This window comes from Aristolochia californica, unplaced genomic scaffold (assembly GCF_029961685.1).
Source record: "Aristolochia californica isolate CCGP_79_NKW_82.1479 unplaced genomic scaffold, dmAriCali1.0.hap1 SCAF_9, whole genome shotgun sequence".
Classification (NCBI taxonomy): Eukaryota; Viridiplantae; Streptophyta; class Magnoliopsida; order Piperales; family Aristolochiaceae; genus Aristolochia; species Aristolochia californica.
The window spans coordinates 1,095,806-1,111,455 of NW_027182290.1; the positions used below are offsets into that span (position 1 = coordinate 1,095,806).

The 15,650-nt window shown below is 40.7% G+C and overlaps 3 protein-coding genes across 6 annotated transcripts; 2 read left to right on the plus strand and 1 right to left on the minus strand.

Moving 5' to 3' along the window:
* Positions 1 to 323: 323 nt before the first annotated feature.
* On the plus strand, positions 324 to 7,889 carry LOC137941372 (probable pectin methyltransferase QUA2). 3 transcript variants are annotated; one of them, XM_068786748.1, is made up of 12 exons: positions 324 to 570; positions 668 to 704; positions 1,620 to 1,757; positions 1,838 to 2,419; positions 2,533 to 3,250; positions 3,356 to 3,488; positions 4,667 to 4,907; positions 5,486 to 5,711; positions 5,828 to 5,997; positions 6,103 to 6,406; positions 6,868 to 7,006; positions 7,346 to 7,889. In XM_068786748.1, the coding sequence occupies exons 5-12, from the start codon at positions 2,541 to 2,543 to the stop codon at positions 7,502 to 7,504; spliced, it is 2,082 nt and encodes a 693-aa protein (XP_068642849.1). In that variant the 5' UTR covers positions 324 to 570; positions 668 to 704; positions 1,620 to 1,757; positions 1,838 to 2,419; positions 2,533 to 2,540; the 3' UTR covers positions 7,505 to 7,889. The 3 variants fall into 3 exon arrangements, with proteins under 3 accessions (XP_068642849.1, XP_068642848.1, XP_068642850.1); XM_068786747.1 differs by having other exon boundaries at positions 1,655 to 1,757; XM_068786749.1 differs by lacking the exon at positions 1,620 to 1,757.
* Positions 7,890 to 9,247: 1,358 nt separating this feature from the next.
* Positions 9,248 to 10,775, plus strand: LOC137940121 (protein WHAT'S THIS FACTOR 1 homolog, chloroplastic). Its single transcript, XM_068785051.1, has one exon. It carries the CDS (start codon positions 9,248 to 9,250, stop codon positions 10,484 to 10,486), a length of 1,239 nt encoding a protein of 412 aa, XP_068641152.1. The 3' UTR covers positions 10,487 to 10,775.
* A 318-nt stretch (positions 10,776 to 11,093) lies between these two features.
* LOC137941373 (uncharacterized) lies at positions 11,094 to 15,011 on the minus strand. 2 transcript variants are annotated; one of them, XM_068786751.1, is made up of 5 exons: positions 14,879 to 15,011; positions 14,041 to 14,476; positions 12,622 to 13,921; positions 12,389 to 12,535; positions 11,094 to 12,135 (listed from the first exon to the last, which is right to left on the minus strand). In XM_068786751.1, exons 2-5 carry the CDS (start codon positions 14,089 to 14,091, stop codon positions 11,648 to 11,650), a joined length of 1,986 nt encoding a protein of 661 aa, XP_068642852.1. In that variant the 5' UTR covers positions 14,092 to 14,476; positions 14,879 to 15,011; the 3' UTR covers positions 11,094 to 11,647. The 2 variants fall into 2 exon arrangements, with proteins under 2 accessions (XP_068642852.1, XP_068642851.1); XM_068786750.1 differs by having other exon boundaries at positions 14,041 to 14,635.
* Between the last annotated feature and the right edge of the window lie 639 nt (positions 15,012 to 15,650).

Here is a 15,650-nt window from a genome sequence, read left to right on the forward strand (position 1 = left end):
AATTTAAGGGTTATTCCGTTCTTGCCCTTTGTTTTTTGTAAACTAATAATTTCAAAATTTTTGGAAAAAGACACGTGTCACTGTCTACTTCGTCTCAGTAATGGCTCACTTCGTCGATACGTAAGACGCAAGGAATGGAATCGGGATGGTCCACCGACATCAACTCCGCGTGAATGTGGGCTCTGCACCGTGTTTTTACTGAATTAAATAATTAATAATCAAGAGTTAAGAAAGCGACCACCCACTCATTTTATATTTGACGGTTGGCGCCTTTCGCTCGTTCTTTTCGCTCCTATACATATATAAGGTAAAGTGGACAGTCCTTTGTCTTCTGCTGCTGCGGTTCTGTCATCCGAAATCCATTCATAGAGAAAGGTTTGTGGATCGGCGGATTCTACAGAGGAGAAAGAAAGCAGTCTGTTTCGCGGTTTTGTTGATATGGACAGGACGAGGAAGCGTTGATCGATATTATTACTGCTGCTGTGAAATTTCACAAATCTGTTTGTGGTTTGTTGTTTGGAGGGATCACAAGCTCGACCGTGTGGTGCTTGCATAACGTTATTCGATGTGGTATTTGCTTGAAGCTATGCTTTTTTTTTGCTCTTTGGGTAGATCCGGAGGTTATTTTAGTTTTCAGGTTCTGATGATGATTTCTCTGTGAATGTAGTTTGGAGAAGTTGAATGTACGAAGCGGAGGACCTTAGGTAATTTCAGCTGTTGTCAGTGTTGGAAAATTTTCTTTTATCATGTTTCTGGAGGCGAGTTTCAAGTTGAGATCTATTCGTCGTGCTTGAGGTCTTCGGTTCTGTTTGTTGATTGCGGTGAATTTGGCGCTTCTATTCTTTGCTGTCGTCGGCTTCTGATTTTATTAATCGTAGATTAATGAATTGTAGTACAGATATGCGGAAGGTTAAGAGATTGCTCTGCTGTTTCGTATGAAAATTGACGTGAGTTGAATGAAATATTCTAGATTAGATTTTGTTATTTACTTGATAATTGGTTACTGAAGTCGGAGAAACTTGGCGAAGCTTATGCCCTGTTGCCGACGCAATTGGAATCGACTGTCGACATAACTTGGAAAGTCATTCGAACTTCACACCTCTTTTTTCTTCTTGTTTCTGGGATCCAAAAAGAAGAAGAAAAAAACCTGTGTTTTCTACTCTGATTCCGATAATAATGCTCCCTCAGTTTCTTAGTATTTTGAGCTCCCATCCCGGAGATATGTACGAAGGTCCAGGGAAGTCTAAGGTCTGTACTCTGAATTTCAGGATTCAGCTAGAGAAGTGAATTCGTAGTAGTGACCACCAATTATAGTCACAAATTTCGAGATTTTTAAGATTTGAGCTCCAGTCTCGTGAATAGTTTGAGAACTGGTCCCAACTTAGGTCTAGCATTTGGAAAAAAATATTTTACTCGCGAGGATCCTGATCTTGTAAGCTAGTCAAAGATAAGTGTAACTTTTAGCCGTTTAATGAGAGTTTCCGTTGTTTTCTTCTTATCAGTTGTCAACTTCTTCGATGAATGCATTCATTAGTTTTTTATTTGAACTTAAAAGCTAGTCTCAATTTATAAGCAATCTTGGTTTTATGCATATTATATTAATTCTTGCCCGCGTTTAGTTTTATGCATCGTCATTCGTCACTCGCTTCAACAGGAGTGACAGGACGAGCCCAAAGCCAGCTATTTCCTGGGTACCCCGGACTTATCTTTTCCCGAAAGTTCTGTGAAAATAAGTCTGGTTTGTTAGCCAAAAACAGGTATAGGTATTTATTTAGCATTTACTCTGCTTTTCTTTTGCTCGATCAATTCAATTTCTTATTTGTTTTTTATCATTCAGGGGAATATTTTAACGCGTATCTCCAGCGTCGTGAGAAACAAAAGAGAAAACCAGCGAGAGGGAAATAGAAAGAGACTCGGCAGTGTTGTTGGTCTCGTGACGGCATTATTTCTTTTGGCAGATGGTCAAGAAATCCGGAGCTTAAGACGCCGAGATTCGGTTCTTTTCTTGAACCTCGCTGAGGTGTATCTTGGAAGGGAGTAAGCCCCAAAGCGGCCTCCGTTAATACTCAACTGGAGTAGCCCTGTTTCCTCTGGTTGATTGTGCCTTCTGTTTATGGATGGCCTCTCCCCGTGGTTCTCATTATTCGTCGTCCTAGTATTGAATCGAACTTCCCTCCTCTTCTGCAACGTTGGAGTGGTGGGTCTCCAATAAAGCACGTAAATGGTTTATCTGCTCGGTTAATTCTCTTCCGGAGTCGTGTCTCGTCACCCTTTTTCCTGAGCTCGTTTCTGCGCCTAACAAATCGGTGGATTATCTGGCCGGATCGATTGCTCGAAGCCGAGAGGCATGTGTTGGTTTCATTGTCGTGCTGTTGGCGGTCTATAGATCGGGCTTGAACAGTTTACGGGCGGATCGTAGGTTGCACTACCTCTTTTGCTACTGATATGGGAACTAAGCTTTCCGCGTTCTGGGTTCTATATTTGTATTTGCCACTTTTGTTTAATTTCTCTGTTTTCCTTCTGCATTTTTAGGTGGGAGAATGTCGCGACCGCTTCATCGGGGTGTATCTGGAGTGCGAACCACTGATTGCGGTCGTGATTCTTTGGGTTCTCATATGAAGGATAGAATAGAGAAGGAAGACGGGACGAAGATACGTTATTCGCAGGATCAAACGGCTCCCATGAGTTTCCTTGCTAATCTAGTCCTCCCGAACAATTCATTACCCAAATCTATCTCGTCCGAGAATGGTTTTGCTTCAGATTCACCTAGTATAGGCGCTTCTAGAGCTCGGCAGAACTTCGCTCTTTTGCTTCTAAGATTCAGTTTGATCGTTATTGTCATATTGGCTCTTTCATGGTCTCTCTGGTGGACAATCACAATCTCCAGCTCCTCGAGAGGAAACATCTTTAGGGATTACAGGAGGCTGCAAGAACAACTTATAACTGACCTGGCTGACATTGGAGTGCTATCACTTGGTCTTGCCAAGTTCAAGGAGGCAGAATTGTGTCCGGCGGAATATGAGAACTATGTTCCGTGCTTCAATATTTCCGAAAGACGGGATCTTGGTTCTCCCGAGTATATTGACCATGAGCGCCAGTGCATGGGTAGGTCTATGCCTGGTTGCCTAATTCTTCCACCAAGAAATTACAGAGTTCCTCTCAGATGGCCAACTGGACGAGATGTAATTTGGGTTTCGAATGTGAAAATTACAGCCCAGGAAGTTCTTTCCTCCGGTAGCTTGACTAAGAGGTAACTGACTAATTTCTTTTACTTGTTTCTGCTTTTGCATAAGAGGGAGAAAAAGACTCTTTAACCTTTCTGTTTGCCTGATCTTTCTACTTGATTTGGCTAAAGGATGATGATGTTAGAGGAAGATCAAGTATCTTTCCGTTCGGACTCTCTTATGGTCGATGGAGTTGAAGACTACGCACATCAAATAGCGGAAATGATTGGATTGAGAAGTGAATCTAATTTCAACCAGGCGGGAGTGAGTAAATTGCGTTCCCTTTTTGGCATTATCACTTCTCTGCAGACGACTGAATCTCTAAAGCAAATGGGTCCACACACAATAATCATGACATTTACTGGAAAACTATTTTAAACTTGCCTTATTTTTCATTTACACGACGTACTAACATTCTGATTCATGCCGGAAGCTGCTCCCTTCTGTAATTGAAGGTCCAAATGCCTGAATCCTGTGCATGGAGTTTATCATCCAGGCATGGCGTCTATTATCCAGTGGAGGTCCTAGACTTTTAAATCAAACTTTGTTATAATTCGGTTTTTGTGTATGTTGAATTATTTTCCAAGCAGTCATTTCAATAGGGGTTGTTATTTCTTGCTGTTGAGTCTTGATGTCTCTATGGGCTGCTGAAGTAAAGTTGTTGTATGCCAATTGTTTTAGGTTGTTGGCTCTGAAGAATGGCCAAAAGCCATGAAGGATATTAGTTCTGTTTCATTTAATATATGTGGCATTGGGTCAAAGTGGAAATGAACTAGTTGAATTTTTGAGAATGAGTACCTTGTTCAATGAGAGCTAATTTTCTGCCTTTTTTATTGCAGCTGAAATTAATTTTAAGTAATTAATTTATTCAAAATATCTCACTACATATATCGTGAGGGTCTACTTTATGTAAAGGTCTTTTGGCACCTTTAAGCTTTCTTAAGAAATTTTTGGAAGTATTCGTTTTGGCAAAAAAAATGGTTACTTTAAACTATGATCACATGGGTAAAACATGTCAGCGAGCAAAAGAGGTAGAGGTAGAGAAGATTTTGTGCCTTGTGCTTAGGCTCCCTTTTCTCTGTTTCCATATTTGTATGCTTATTCATTTTACATCCCATATGAGTAGCTTCCTTTCTAACTCCCTGTGTATACCAATGAAGTGATAGTCTGTTTAATGCTGGGATATTCATAAAACAGAAGGCAATCGTTCTATCCAAAACAAGGGTGGGGTGTCTGTAAAACATATGGTTCCACACTTCCTCTCCCTTCCCGTTTGTTTTCTTTGTCTTCTTTAATAAAATATCTCATAATTGAAAAAAATCTTTACAAAAATATTACTTCCCTTGTTACTTAATCACTTACGCTTAGCTATGATTAGAACCAAGTTTTAGCAATATTTTCTTCGAATTTAAGGAAATCTTTGTTCAATTTCCATATTACAGGTTAGAACTGTCTTGGACATTGGATGTGGTTATGGTAGTTTTGGAGCTCATCTTTTCTCAAAGAATTTGTTGACCATGTGCATAGCAAATTATGAGATCTCTGGAAGTCAAGTTCAACTGACTCTTGAAAGAGGCCTTCCTGCTATGATTGGTTCTTTCACATCTAGACGGTTGCCATATCCATCTCTTTCATTTGATATGTTGCATTGTGCACGCTGTGGTATCGACTGGGAGCAAAAAGGTAACTATTCTTTTGCACGTTTCATTTTACATTAAAAACAGAGAAAGCAAAATAAGACACATCTCACTAACCTCTGTGAGCAGGTATAGATGGGGAAGTACATAGGACTGCTGTTAGTTCCTACTTAGCATGTTTCATATAACGTGCGTCCAAACAAAAGTGTGAATGTTTTTTCCTCTCATTACAAATTTATGTTCCAAACATCAAATAAAACATTATTGTATTATCAGATGTTCATTACTTTGAACTACTTCTTTTTCTTCTCTTGATGGCATCTTTCGCACATTTTGTATTAGATGGTTTAGATTTTTATTTGTGGACTTCCTTTTACTTTTGTAGTTGTCCTCCTTAACCACCTCTCCAATCTATTCATAAAAATTAAACTGCAATATATATCCTTGAAATGTCATTCATTATCAAATCACTGTTGCCTCCATTCTGGTTGTAATGCCTTTTATACAGGATACAGCATGCCTCAAATCGTTGTCGTGTCTTGCCGTCTGCATGCATAAGCCTGTCATTCAAATGATGAATCTAATCCGCAGGTTATTTACTTTGTGATGCTCTTGTTGGTACAGAAGGAATTTATTTAGTCGAAGTGGATAGAGTTTTGAGGCCCGGGGGATACTTTGTTTGGACTTCTCCTATTACAAACACTCAGAGGCTAGTTCGCAATAAGGAAAATCAGAAGAAGTGGTCATTTATTCGTGATTTTGCATCAAACCTCTGCTGGGATATGTTATCACAAGAAGATGAAACTGTCATCTGGAAAAAAACTAGCAGAAGAAACTGTTATGCGTCTAGGTGAGGCAGCTGACTCTTCTTCGAACTATGATCGTATGAGTTCCTCTTATTGTTTCTTGAACACACAATGAACATTGCACACATGATTTACCCTATTGTCAATGCACCTTTTGTAGGAAATCTGGAGTAGGTATATGCAGCAAAGGTCACGATGTTGAATCTCCTTACTATCAGCCTCTTGAACTCTGCATTGGAGGAACTGATAGCCCTAGATGGATCCCGATTGAACAACGAAAAATCTGGCCTTCTCAGGCTAGGTTAAACTCCACTGAACTCAATATATTGGGTACCATCTTCAATCTAACTCTCACACAGTTATTTATTTAATTACTTATTTAGTTCTGGCATGGAATTGTTTGGTATTCAATACCTACTTGGTTCACTTAATCAGGTGTACATCCGGAAGAGTTTGATGAGGATGCTAATAACTGGAACAGTGTGATTCTTAACTACTGGTCTCTTCTCTCACCTCTGATTTTCTCGGATCACCCAAAGAGGCCTGGTGATGAAGATCCATCCCCACCTTTTAACATGCTCAGAAGTTTGATGGATATGAACTCTCGATTTGGTGGTTTTAATGCTGCTTTATTAGATGCTGGAAAGTTTGTTTGGGTTATGAATGTGGTCCCCACTTTGGGTCCAAACAACCTTCCCCTGATACTAGACAGAGGATTTGTTGGCGCTCTACACGACTGGTATGTAACTCCTCCAACATGATTACATGCTGGTGGCTTATTGTGCCCTATTTTAATTTTGCTTGTCATATCAATAAGCTTTTTTTGAAGATTCTTAGCTTTTTATGTGTTGTTTCAGTTTTCCTTGGAAAATAGATCTATTATGTTAGACTCCATTAGCATTATGTTTTTTTTTAATTTAAATTAAAAATAATGTTGTTTTGCTAAAATTTTGCACGGATAAAGTAAAGAGAAGCATATACCAAACAAACTTGTGGCGGTTTTATGTTTTTCATCTTCAAGTCATGTTAAAAGCTGTTTAGAGTCCCAACCTTGACTCATATTAATTCCTCTGATGTTTGATTTGCTTTTTATGACTTGTGGTGGATTCTTTTTTTCACTTCCTCTTGTCCCCATGTGCAGACTTCAGAGGTACACGAAAGCTAATTTCATAGGTAACATCTGTTAAATTCCTTGTTCAGGTGCGAAGCTTTTCCAACCTATCCAAGAACTTATGATTTGCTGCATGCTGATGGGCTGCTTACTCTTCAGTTCAGTCAGCACCACAAGTGCTCGATGTTTGATTTGTTTTTGGAGATGGATCGAATACTTCGGCCTGAGGTAGTTCATTGTCTTATGTTCTATCAGTGTACTCTTCTAGTTTTGATGGTCGCTGTCACTGTGTTCTAACTTTTGGCATGAGTTTTACACCTGCTTTCAACATGGCATAGCCCGCTTCCTTTACTAGGCTTCCTGTAGCCTGGTAAAAACAAAGAGGGTTCATGTGCTATGTTTTGCATCGTTGGGCAAAGCTGTAATGATGATAATGATGATTATGAAAGCTCATAAGAAAACAAGATAAATGATGGTGATGAATAATTTTTTTCTTTTTATTGTTCTGTCTACAGCCGATTTAATGAACACATACTGATATGAAACTTGTTAATATAAAATTTTCAGGGCTGGGTAATACTTCGGGACACAGCTGCTCTCGTTGAAACGGCCCGTGCTCTTGCTGCTCAGCTGAGATGGGAGGTACGAGTAGTCGAGATCGAAAGTAATAGTGATGAGAGATTGCTGATCTGCCAGAAGCCTTTCACGAAGAAACTGCAACAATAAACACGATTTTGCCATAGTTTGACAAGGTATATAATATTCATTAACTATGTGAATTGTATTTCTGATAAAGTTCCTCCAAGAGGAGCTGGGATTTTTTGAAGAGAAAGCACACAAAAAGGAAGGTGGAAAAAAGGAGATTTCAGGTGGATTATACCACAAATTCCTGTGGACCCGCAAGGTGTCCTCAGGCGGCACTGTAATTATGCAAAATGCAGGAAGGGGAATATAGGAATTTTTATTTTAGTTTTCCACTCCATGTTACTATAGGGATACAAGCACGGAAAAAAGGTTATTAGATTGTTGAGAAGATCATTGAATAAGAAGAAATGAAGCTGTAGTATATTGGATACTAGAGAAGGTAGCTGAAGGGAATTCTTTTGTCGTTCTTCTGTTTCTTATAATGTTCCATTTATATCATCATTTTATTTATAAAATTGTGTTAATCTCAAGCGAAACCGCGCCTGATCTCCTGCTTGAATCAATAATAGAATTTGTCATACTTCAAAGCAACTTTAAGAATGTGCTGGTGATATTTTCACATGCTATCTTGATGTTTTGTCTTTTCCATGTCGGGCTCTGAGTGCTTCGGGAAAAGCTCATCATACATGTTGTTGCTGACATCCCGTGACCACTGGGATCGCAGATTCTCATATCACGGGTCAGTGAAGTGGTTGTACCACTGGAATCTATGGTATTACAGGGTCAAACTGGCGCGTGATTATCTGGTCCTAGTTCGACACCCCCAGTTGGGTTTGTCGGCACTCTTGTCGATTTTGACTGCTACCCACCCCCACCGAACCTTTTGAACTTGAAAGAACAGAGTACTTACTTTCTGGTGAATGATTGGGTCACTCTCACTACCATCACCCGTCTCAATCCTCCATGTTACGTCCGAAGCAGGTTACCCTATCTTGGCAATATCCATAGGGACATTGAAGCAGGTAAACTCCTCAGTTCGACACATGTTCGTGAGCTATTTATCCCATCTTAAAATATACTTTTATTTATATAATCTGAGTTGAAAGTATAAGGATTAAGGTCACTCTAAAGACTAAACGATTTGGCATTATTCGTCTGATTTCAGCATGAGTACAGTTGGGTTCCTAAGTAATCCTTAGGTCGCTGGTCTTGGATTTCATTAATCTTTAATTTTTTTCTTATAATTAATAGATAAAATTTATTATAAATTTATTTATTTATTATAATAACAATTCTATTATGATAGGGTTCACCTCTTAACCCATAGGTAGAACCAAATAAGCCAAAAAAACCTCGCCAATTTGGAGTCCACACAAGTTTCAACTCCGGTTGCAAACTTACTTTTTATCACTTTAAATAATATATTTATATACTTACCTTTTATTACTTTAAATAATATATTTATACATTTTAAAAAAGATAATTCTTATGATTGAATTGTTGTATAAAATTCTAGTTTTATTTATTTTATTTTTTAATATAAATATTTCTTTAATTTTATAATTAAAAAACTGAATGAGCCATAAGTAAATGGAAGGATGGGGAGTCATGAGACGGGGGATGCGGCACGATCGGGGTTAGAGAGGGTTCTGGTTTCTGGTGGATTGATCGGCACAGGCTCGTGGGGGCAGGGTTTGGTTTTACAAAACCTGACATCTACATGGGCTATCTTTAGCCAGCCCAACTGCCCAAAGCAGTCTACAATAACCAAAGGTTCATTAAAGATCCTTTTTTTAAGATTGAAAGTCGAAGGAGAGAGAATCCATGGCTTCGCGCCTCCTCTGGAGGAAAGTTCTCTTGCAACCCCTACCAAAACCCTTACTTTATCCTCTTCAGAGGGCCCTCATCACTTCAATTCTTCGTCAAAATCCCAATCCTTCTTCGCTGCTGCCACTTCCTTCCTTAATCTTCTCTTCGCCCTTTTCAAAATTGTATTCCCCGCCAATCACCTGTAAACTGCGGAAAAAGCTCAAGAAGAAGGCTCAAAGCCCCCGAGTGAAGCTCGTCCAGCCTCAACCCAAACTCGTCCCTCACTTCGAGCGGATTGTGGAACGCGACACCTTCTTCAGATTCCTGAACCGCTCCAAATCCTTCCTCTCGAAGCAACCCGATCAAGTCCTCCGCCTCGACGATGCCGGCAAGCTCTACCGGGAACTGGGGTTTCCTCGCGGCCGCAAAGTCACCCGCTCGATTGAGCGGCACCGTTCCCTTTTCGAGGTTTACCGGCATACGGACGGTAAGTTTTGGTTTGGGTTCACGGATTTGATGGAAAGCCTCCTCGAGGAGGAGAAGGCCATCATGGACTCGATGGAGGAAGCTAGGGTTACTACGGTGCGTAAATTAGTGATGATGTCTGCGAAGAAAAGAATCCCCTTGGCTAAAATTTACCACTGCCGGGAACTGTTCGGCATTCCGGAGGATTTCCGGGACCGTGTGAGAAACTACCCGCAGTATCTGAATACTGTTATTGACCCTGACGGGAGACATGTGCTGGAGTTGGTGAAATGGGATCCCACATTGGCTGTAAGCGCCCTTGAAAAGGTTTTTGTTCTTGATGAAGATAAAGCGAAGAAAGCCTTTAAATTCCCTGTTCGCCGTGGAAGGTATTTGAATCTGGACGCTGAAGACGAACAGAAGATGAATTTACTGAATACCCTTCCGCTTGTTTCACCGTACTCTGACTCTTCGGATTTGGAGCCGTGGACTTTGGAAGCTGAGAAGTACAGGGTTGGGCTTCTGCACGAGTTCTTGAGTTTGACGTTGGAGAAGAAGGCTTCAATACACCACATAGTAGAGTTTAAGGAGGAGTTCAGCCTGACTAAGCATACTTATCATATGCTTTTGAAGCAGCCCAGGACGTTTTACTTGGCGGGCACAGAGATGAATTGGACTGTATTTCTTAAAGATGCTTATGGGGAAGACGGAATTTTGATGCAAAAGGACCCGCAAGTTCTTTTCAATGAGAAGTTATACAGATATGCTATAGGTGAGCTGAAGGAGTGATAACGATAGTGCTGAGTTTCGTTTTGAACTTCTCTCGTGATTCCTGGGCTGTAACAAGTTGCTCCAATTGAATCGAACAGAGACCCGGGATCTGAGAACATGCTTCTAGCTCATGTGAGTTATAAATCATTAATTCAAGAATACCATTTCTTTGCTGTTCCTGCTGTAAACTGCCTTTGAATCTTTTTCGGTTTGCAAAGATCTGTATCATCTCAATGCCTCTTATTGGGCTCTTCCTGTATGTTTCATCAGTGTTCATTTTTTCAAATCCGGAATTGACATGTTAAACTTATTATTTGATGAATTCAAATTGTTTTATTAATTGTTGTGTTTTTCGTGCCTTTTTATTGATACGAGGCATGCTTATATCATAATGTGTTGGGTCATTTATTTCTGATCAACATCCAATGGCAGTAAGTATTTCTGGCTCTTCCGTAAGATTGAAATTCAGTGTCCTGGAATATATTCCTCCCAATCTTAAACTTGGAGAAAACGCCAGGAAATGAGTATATAATCCTGCCCCATGCCATACCAAGAATAAAGATGGATGCAGTTCTCTAGGCTGAAACAACAACAGCAATAATCGAAATATATGCTGATTCCTCTTGACATGATGATGCTTGGAGAAATTGTTGGCAAGAATTTTTTGGCTTTCTCACCTACATCCCTCACATTACATTTAACAGGCCAAGCCATTATACACAAGATAGAGTAAAACATTCATTTCAGACGCACTTCAAACATTGGTCCATTGAAAATGCAGAAAACGGTTGAGCTCACAAGCAGTTCCTTTGAAATTGTTGGCTAGAATTTTTTGGCCTTCTCACCTACATCCCTCACATTACATTTAACAGGCCAAGCCATTATACACAAGATAGAGTTAATCATTCATTTCACACGCACTTCAAACATTGGTTCATTGAAAATGCAGAAAACGGTTGAGCTCACAAGCAGTTCCTTTGAGCTCTGCGACTTCCACTAAATAGTTATGTCTAACTCAGGAATAACCACTTCAAATTCTGAGTTCCTGTGCTTTCATAGGTAATATAACATTCATAGGTAATATAACATCCCTCATCCAAGAGCTTCTCACCTCTGCGTGTGTCTTATTTCCTGTAAAACCGTTCATAGGTAATATAACATCCCTCATCCAAGAGCTTCTCACCTCTGCGTGGAAGTTGAAGGATGGTGATTGCTTCCTGACCGGTGACGAGCTCTGTGTCCACCTCTTTCGCTGCTCCTTCCTTTAGCTGAAACGGACAATTGGGTCACTCGTTTTACCGGCTTTCTTCGACCATTCCAAACGCTGTTTCCAAGCGCAGCTTTGGCTACACTGTTCACAACTGCCTCTCGGGCTCTCTGTGGCTTAATAGGCTGTTTGTTCAGATAAGTCAGTTGTGGTAGAAGACTTGACACCGTCTTCCTGAGTTGGTCATCTCCCAGGTTGGTTTGGATACGATTTCCCACCAGGTTGAGAGCCAGGAGGGAGTTATAATTTGCAACAAGCTGGCCTAGAGCTTTCCTTGTGGTTATCTTGTTGAAGCTCAGGTCTAAGACTGTCAACTTCAAGAGCCTGTGGAGCCCCTCAACATCGCTGATCTTGTTGCCAGCCAGATAGAGCTCTTTGATCACTGTACAGTTTGATAGTCCTGATAAAAGTAACAAGATTGGGTGTCACATTAATTTGGAGTTTTTAGGGCACAAAGAAGAATATCATTTCAATCTCAAGTACTTTAAGATGCAGGAGCAGTAAGAAAAATAGAGACAAGCACATGTATTTTGTCCAGCACAGTAGCGGAGAGCAGAGAATCTGCTATTCAATTTTATGGCTGCCTTGGATGAAGCCACTGAATCATGGAAGACATAACTGAACATATCAATTGCAGGGAGCTGGCAGCTTACCATGACCTATGCGCGAAATACGGTTATAACTGAGATCAAGAACACGTAGTCTTGTCAATTCTCTGAGACCCTCAATGGCTGCAATCTTGTTCCTAGCTAAGTTGAGGGTGTGGAGACTCTTTGGAAGACATCCAGGTGTGATATAAACTGCAATTTAGATAGCAACGACAAATTAGTGATTTGACTATTATATCATTTCTGAACACAATAGATAATTTTAAACAACAAGTTACCTATGAAGTTGCCTGATAAATTAACAGTTCGGAGACTCGAGAATGATGAAATGTTGGGAATGACCTTTAGCCCCATTCCAGTTATATGAGCCACAGTGGATAAAGAGTTCAGAGATTGTATGACACTATTGGCCTCAAACATATCTTCTGCAGCATTCAGATTAGAGCGTATAGTCGGATTTGAGTGACTTGGGGTTTTCTTAGGTGAAAGCGGGTAAAAGATATCCTCTTCTTTCTCTCCTTGTCTACCATCATCATGATCATCTGGTGGGAGAGCAAATTGAGTTTCAAGAGTGTTTATCCACTCATCTACTCTTGCTAGAGGGGATGACTCTGAGTGGAAGGCTACCCACTGATTCCTTGGCCAATAGCCTGAAATGCTTCCCTGAAACTTATCCCAGTTGTTGCATTTTGATTCACCAAATGAAGAATGTGGTGATTCCAACTTGTGGGATCTTGTGGCTTTACTCTTCTTTGCTAGAAGGGCCGTTCCGAGTTCCATGGTATCTGAAGAATATCCATCTCTCTGATTTGAAGATTTTCTAACTGATAATTGCCTTTGATTCCTTACTGGTCTGTGCAGGTTCCTGTGGCTCCAGAGAAAGAGCTTCCACCATAATGTCCGGCTTCTTGATGGAAGAACTTGGCTTGAAGATCGCTTCTTTAACATCACTCTATCTGCACTGCATGAGGTCATCACTGATGCCGGGCTACCCTGAATTCCTCGAACTAAATTGCCCCTTGCCAAAATTTCCAAGTCTTCAAAAGACTGTGATTTGGAAGGTGGCAATTCATCTGCAATTGTCTTCAGAACCCACCGAGTTTCAACATTGGAGCAGGAGCGTATCAACTTTGGCGATCCCCAAATGGATGCCTTACCAATACCTGGATCACTGACATGCCCACTTTGCATCATTTCAGCCCCTTCTTGCTCCAACTGGTTGGTGGTGTGAGTGAAATCTGATACATGGGACTGATGAGTCCTTTCAGCTGAAAGGCGAGACTCTTCGCTTTGGGCCTGCAGATCTAAGTCGGATGAATTTCTTTTCATGAAGGAATCCTCACATTCATTTTCGTCCTCATCTTCGTAAGTTGCCTCCAATAGTTCAGGAGCCACCGAACTCTCCTCTCTCAGAACTTTAACCTTGTAGATGGGTTTTCCTTGAATTTCATATGGTACAGAGACCTTGAAGGACGATCCTTGCAGACCACCCACCACTGGGGAGTTTATCGCACTTTCCAGCTTCACTTTCAAAGTTCCATGTCCTTTATTCGCGTCAAACTTTTTATGACCTTCCTTCTGAACAAAGACAAAGAAAAGATCAAACCTCGCCACCAGAACAAAGATTGAGTAGCAGTGAAAAGCAAGAAATCTATAAAAAAATTTGCAAAGATCGGACATATAAGTTCGTTTCTCACCTTGGGCATCTTCTTCCGAAGCAGAGCAGTGAAACAGGTAAACCTCGCCATTTCAAAACGCTAAAAAATCTGAAGCCTTTCCCCTGGCACAGTATTCCCTTACCAATAGTTTCGATTCCCAAAACTCGTCACCAATTTTTCACATCGCTAAAGGTCCAAAACAAACAGATTCTTCTACGGGAAAGCGAGCATTCGAGAGAGATGATTCAGATGGTCTTAACCATTATCAATCGGGCAGCCTTTAAACTTGCGACAGAGACGCCAAACCGGAGTAGGGGACGAGCTCGTGAGCTTCCTGGAAGACAGAGAAGAAAAAAGTTGCTGGATCCACACCTTCCTCCAGGTGCGAGAGGATGCCTTGTCTATAGGGTCGGCCAGAGTGAAGTAAAATATCTTCTCACTAAAAACACCGAAGAATCCGTTTTCGTGCACGAACCTACGCCCACCGTTGTCAACACATGAAAAAGATGAGCTCCGAGATTTCTCAGGTCGCACAAAGAAGCCTTACAAACCGAGGAACATAAAGCATAAATCACAATTTTGAGTCTTGACGGCCAAAACTAATCTCATCGGAGATCTATGACAGCAAAAATCCCTACAATAACCAATCAGTTATCAGCTGTTTCACGCGAGAAACCCAGAAGCTTAAAAGAATCCACCAGTCGAGGTATATTTCCATCATTGAAAACCAACCACATTCATAAATTTAATCCTCTCTATCTAGCTAGAAACTTACGAAACCGGGGGACAATGATGCAGATTTTCAGAAAAATAAAAGGAGAGAAGGAAGCAACCTAAATAAAAGAAAATAAAAATTCATCATGAATCAGGTGCGTACCTCGACAAGCATCAGAGATGAATTCTCATTCGTGAATTGCGATTGACCGCTGAACCAGATTTATCGGCTGGAATCAGAAGCAAGGAGGTTGGAGGAGTTTCACCTGTTGGCCTTTTTTATCGGTAAAAGGAAAGGAGTCGTGGGAGCAGAGGGAGGAAGAGACGAGGTGAGAAAGCAGAGAAGAACCTAGAAATAGGTAGAGAGAGTCAGTGAACATGGGGACGCGCTTCGTACGCGCGTTGTGAGGTTATTACATAACGATGAAAACTGTCACAAGTCACAATTACCATAATTATACAATGATTAAAAAATGATCATCAGATGTAATAAAAATAATAATTTGATTTATTTATAAATATTTTTAATAGTATATTAAAATAAAAAAATATTGTACTGCCACGTCTGCATTTCTTCTCCTAAAAAATGTCTTCCGCTGTCACTTTCACGTCTCATGGCTCTTACTTATTTGGCCCCAGTAAAAGTTCCCGATATGGTGTCCCAACGGCCTGGATAAGACCCTTGCCAGGCCCACCATCAGTCCAGGGATCAAAGGCGGCTGAATCATTACTACCACATGTCATGAGGATAGTACCAGAAAAACGGCGGCTTTCACGTTGTCGGAAACGTACGGCAGGTGTACGCATATTTATATCTGCCGTCAGCTCTGACGGCGCCCACGTTGTTTCCTGCACCGCCTAATATCGTCCACGGTTAGTGGCGATCAGCACCGATTTGCCCATTTTTTTCCGGTCTGTGTCTACTGCTTTGAAAT